Consider the following 4756-nt stretch of genomic DNA (forward strand, 5'->3'; position numbering starts at 1 on the left):
CCTGCTGCTCCCTGGGGACAGAGGAGTCTTGATGGGGTCATTAAGCTGGATGTTAGGTGTTTTTGCTGGAGACCAAACCTAGATGAGATGGGGAATACGTTGCTGTTTAAGCCTAACGTGTTGTGTCGCTGATACAGGCATCTCTTTCCAGCTTAAACCGAGGTGCAGAAGACATCAGCCAAGCCTCTGTTAATGCACTTTTCCCTTGTGTCTCCCTGTTCAGGCTAAAGGACCTCGAGGTGGCCAAGCTGGGCGACTCTGATGTCCACGTCAAAATGTTGGCAGCCCCCATCAATCCTGCCGACATTAATATGATCCAGGGTAATGCTCTGGCTGCATCTTTGTTGCATATTAATTCTCCTTGGGATGTCTCAGAGGGTTTGGAGGTGGCTTCTGGCATGGGGAGGTCTGGGGTATGATGGGCTCCACAGCTCACCTCCAGTTTCCCGGCAGGGACCTACGCCATCCTCTCCCCGCTGCCGGCCGTGGGAGGCAATGAAGGTGTTGGGGAAGTGCTGGAGGTTGGGCAGCATGTGGCAGCTCTGAAACCTGGGGACTGGGTCATCCCAGCGGGCTCCGGACTCGGTGAGTGCATCCCTGGGCATTCTCGGAGCCACAGCACCACCGGATCCTCACTCACCAGTGAGGTCCTCCTCTGCATCCCCTCACTTGCAAAGCATCTTTCCAGGGGATTTTGGGGATGCTCAAGCCTGCCGGGAGCTGCACAAGCTCCATGGTGGAGCAGAGAGCAAACCCATGGTCATGCCCCCAGGTGAACTGGCTCTTTGAGCACTGGCTTGTGGATTTTGGGGGTCCTGGAGCAAAACTGCTCCTCTCCCAAGCACCGTCTTTGCTAGGTGTGGGTAGAGCTGTGTGTATCTCCCACTTACAGCCATTACATCTAATCAGATGTGACTTAAAATTAAAAAAAGCTCCATTAGAGACTGTTCCGGGCAAGGGAAGCAGCAGTTGGAACCCATTTAGTAGCGTATTAGCCTAATTGTAAATATAATGGGCTGGATTGTCTCAGACAAGAAGCGTCGGGGTGACTGCTGGAGCTGCACAAAGGCATCGTTTCTTGCCTCCGTCTAAGTTTTATTCTTCATGCCATGTGTTTTTAATATTTTTTTTTTAAAGTGAGCCCAGTACATGATCCTCAGCCACAGCCAGTGATGCTCCTGATCCTCTGCGGATGCAGCAGGGCTCCGGAGAAGGATGAGAGTCCCCAGGGAAGGGGCTCTGGTGCACGGGACACGTGCAGAGCAAAGCTCTGGAGCGCTTGCAAGAGGGGCGGTGGCGATGCCATCGCTTATGCTGAACTTGAGTTTAGAAATAACCCACTTGCCATAGCATAGACCCTTTATGGGTCTTCTGTGCCCACAAAGCATCGCAGCAATCTGTGCTTCTCTGGAAACAACCGCCTTTTGTCACGTCTACTTAGAGCTTCTTTAAAGACCCAGGATGAAGCATTTAACCTGTGCAAGGTCATGGTTACATCGCATTACATTTTCTCCTTCATAGTGCTCTGATGGGAAAGTGTGGGAATTTATTCTCCAACAAATGTCTCTTGTGCTTCTCCAGAATGCCAATGGCCAGGAAAAATGTCGCTTCTGGTTTAGTGTAACAGCTTGTTCTTTGCCTATTTCCTCTTAAAAGGCTTTTTTGCTTAATGGGAGAAGGAAAGCTGTCTAGTTAAGATCCAAATGTGATATTTTTAAACATTAAAAAAACAGTAAATGGATGATAGGAGGTTAAATCGGATATAAATATAGAGGGAGTAAATCTAACTACATTGGCTTTGATTATGTGGACTCATCCACGGGATGGGGAGTTTTTCCATAAGCTCTGCATGCTCCCTGTACCCAGGGAGCCCCTGTGCCCTTATCCCTCTGGAAACGATTAGACCTTGCTGGGTGACAGATCTCAGTGGGCAGCAGGGGGTCCATCCCCTGCCTCTCGCAGTACTTTGCTCATACCCAAGCAGGAGAATGTTTCATAATGCACCCTCCAGGATTTGGAGGGTGCACGGTGTGGCCATGCTGCCACAACTGGCGTTAAGGCCATGGTGTGAGTGAAGGTCTCATGTTTTCCTTTCCTTGCCCACCTTCCTGCCACTCTGCCCGCGCTGTCTGCGATGCTGCTGGTACCCAGGGACGTGGCGGACAGAGGGGGTGTTCCCCGAGGAGATGCTGCTGAAGGTACCCAGCGACATCCCGGTGCCGTGCGCTGCCACCCTGAGCGTCAACCCCTGCACGGCGTACCGCATGCTGACCGACTTCGAGACCCTGGTGCCAGGTACGGCTTTGCTGGGCAGAAGGAAATCCGGGTCGATTTGCTGTTTGTTTCTGTAGTGAAAATCTGGAAACTTGTATTTGTATCCAGGTGATTCCGTCATCCAGAACGCTGCCAACAGCGGCGTGGGCCAGGCTGTTATCCAGATCGCCAGAGCCTTCGGCATCAAGACCATCAATGTGGTGAGGGACAGGTGAGTCCCTGGGAGGGGAGAAGGTCACCTGTGGGGAGGAGCCTTAGCATGGGCTGGAGGCTGGCTCAGGCAAGTCTGGGGGCAGGATCTGGTTGTCCTGCCCATCCAATTTAGGATTTTTGCCCGTGGTTCAGCCTGCACCACTTTTGCTCCTCCAAGGTGTCCTCTAGCCTCTGCCCTGTTGTCCCCGAGTTACGTCCCGAGCAGGAGAGAGGAGAAGGTGACACTTTGCTTTCTGGCTCATTGGGTTCTTGTTTCTTCTTTTCTCCCCCCAGACCTGATCTCCCAAAGCTGGTGGAGAGGCTGATGGCCTTGGGCGCAGACCACGTCATCACGGAGGAGATGCTGAGAAAGCCAGAGATGAAAGATATATTTAAGGTACCTCAATGCTGATCCCATTGGAGAGACCATCTAGGGCTGGCCCTGCGGTTCAGTGCTGCGGGGAAGGGTATGGGGATGGTGGGAAGGGCAAATCTCTCTCTGGATGAGGATTTAGCCCCACAAGTTGGGGGTTTCTGATGCTACCGCAAGGGCCACATGATAGATTTTAACTCTGTGACTCTTAGCTGCCCCAAGTCAATGTTGAGGTGAAGGCAATTGTGTCCTCAAGAACCGCGGTCCCATCCTCAAAAGGAGCCTTAAAATTTGGGAACCTTCTTAATAAACTCTTGCAGAACGTCCCGAAGCCCCGGCTCGCGCTGAACTGCGTCGGAGGCAAAAGCACTACGGAGATGCTGCGGCATCTGCAGTAAGTTTGGCTGGGTGGGAGCTTGGCACAGGCTCGGGGACAGCAGCTGGTATCGGGGGGGTCCTGCTCCAGAGCCCCCCCAAGCACAAGAAGTGGCCAAAGATGTTGTTAGCTGACGTTAGTAAGGGGAAGTGAGTGGAGAAGTGGTTTTGGCAAGTAGCAGTGACTGGAAGTTAGCCCATCATCACCGCGTGCCTCAAACGCTGTGGTGGCTGGAGGCAGCTGAGGTCCCGTTCCGAAGGTTCACCAGGTCCTGGCCAGGTATGGCTGCTGTATTTAGCTGCAAATTCAGCTCAGGGTGTGTGGGAGCAGGAGGGGAGCTCTGGGAAGCGGGATCTGAGAGAGAACTGGGGGAGCTCTGGTGCGAGAACAGCCCCGTCGGTGGGTTTGGATACGGCAGAGGGAGAGGTTGCAAGGTCGAAGCTGCACGTTGGGGACCAGCAACCGAATAGCCCCTTCCCCTTCCAGGCCTAAAGGGACCATGGTCACCTACGGGGGGATGGCAAAGCAGCCCGTGATGGTGCCTGTGGTAAGTACTGGAGATGCTCTTCATTTCCCTTGGGGTGTGTCCCCTGCTGCTGATGTCCCTGTCCCCTTGGCACCGCAGGAGCTCAGCTCTCGCCTGCCTGCAGGGAGAGGGTTCATCTTCTGCCCATCAGCTGCTTGGGTGTCAAATTCAGAGCCCCCAACCTTCTGATGGGGTCCGTTAAGGGACAAGCTGCTTTGCATCCCAGCACGAGTCTCTTGGCTTTATTTATGGAGGATTTGGGTCGCTGTGAAATCCCAGCAGGGAAACGGCACCGCAGATGCCAGGCATCAAACCCACCCCGACTCCGCACCTCAGAGTCACATCTCCGCATCCCGCTGTGCCTGACTCAAACTGAGAGGGCTGACAAGGCGCGAGGGTCCTCACTGCCACCTTGAGGGGACAGGTCTCACCAGGGTGCCCGGCTCCCTCTCTCCACAGAGCGCGTTCATCTTCCGGGACGTGCGGCTCCGCGGCTTCTGGATGACCCAGTGGAAGAAGGACCATGCGCAGGGTGAGGGATGGCACCGGCACGGTGGGTTGGCATGGGGGTGGGTGCTACTTATGTCATGAGTGCTGATAGTCCTCAGCACAGCTAAAACACAGGCGGTGGGTGCTGTGGCTCGGGGAGGGCCCCTGCCAGGAGTCTTGCCCTATCACATGTGCCCAAGCAGGGAGCACCTTGCACCCTGGTCTCCCTGGGACCCTGTGTAGCTTCGGCGGGTGTTTGCCTGTGGGTAGGCGGTGGCTCTAGCAGGGTGCAGAACATGTGGAGATGGGAGCTCCCTCCTTCCCTTGCAGACCAGGAAAGCCTGGCCAGCATGATGGATGCCTTGTGCCAACTCATCCGGGAGGGGCGGCTCGCGGCGCCGGCCTGCACTGAGGTCCCGCTCCAAGACTACAAGGCAGCGCTGGAAGCTGCCATGAAGCCCTTCACATCCTCGAAGCAGATCCTCCTCCTCTGACCTGCAGCTCAGGGGCAGCAGCGGGCTGAGCC

At 55.0% G+C, this 4756-nt stretch overlaps 1 protein-coding gene across 1 annotated transcript; it reads left to right on the forward strand.

Annotated features, from left to right (window-relative positions):
- Positions 1-227: 227 nt before the first annotated feature.
- MECR (mitochondrial trans-2-enoyl-CoA reductase) lies at positions 228-4724 on the forward strand. The gene is made up of 9 exons (XM_010154685.1): positions 228-321; positions 454-585; positions 2152-2295; positions 2383-2485; positions 2761-2863; positions 3160-3233; positions 3702-3762; positions 4201-4273; positions 4561-4724. Exons 1-9 carry the CDS (start codon positions 276-278, stop codon positions 4722-4724), a joined length of 900 nt encoding a protein of 299 aa, XP_010152987.1. The 5' UTR covers positions 228-275.
- Positions 4725-4756: the final 32 nt, after the last annotated feature.

The sequence above is a fragment of the Eurypyga helias genome, unplaced genomic scaffold (genome assembly GCF_000690775.1).
Source record: "Eurypyga helias isolate BGI_N326 unplaced genomic scaffold, ASM69077v1 scaffold33010, whole genome shotgun sequence".
Taxonomy (NCBI): Eukaryota; Metazoa; Chordata; class Aves; order Eurypygiformes; family Eurypygidae; genus Eurypyga; species Eurypyga helias.

Bases quoted from the DNA above. Each gene is read 5' to 3' on its own strand.
- MECR (XM_010154685.1), top strand. From the start codon at position 276: ATGTTGGCAGCCCCCATCAATCCTGCCGACATTAATATGATCCAGG. The intron at 322-453 runs GTAATGCTCTGG...GTTTCCCGGCAG, and splicing joins CGACATTAATATGATCCAGG to GGACCTACGCCATCCTCTCC. The intron at 586-2,151 runs GTGAGTGCATCC...GCTGGTACCCAG, and splicing joins CCCAGCGGGCTCCGGACTCG to GGACGTGGCGGACAGAGGGG.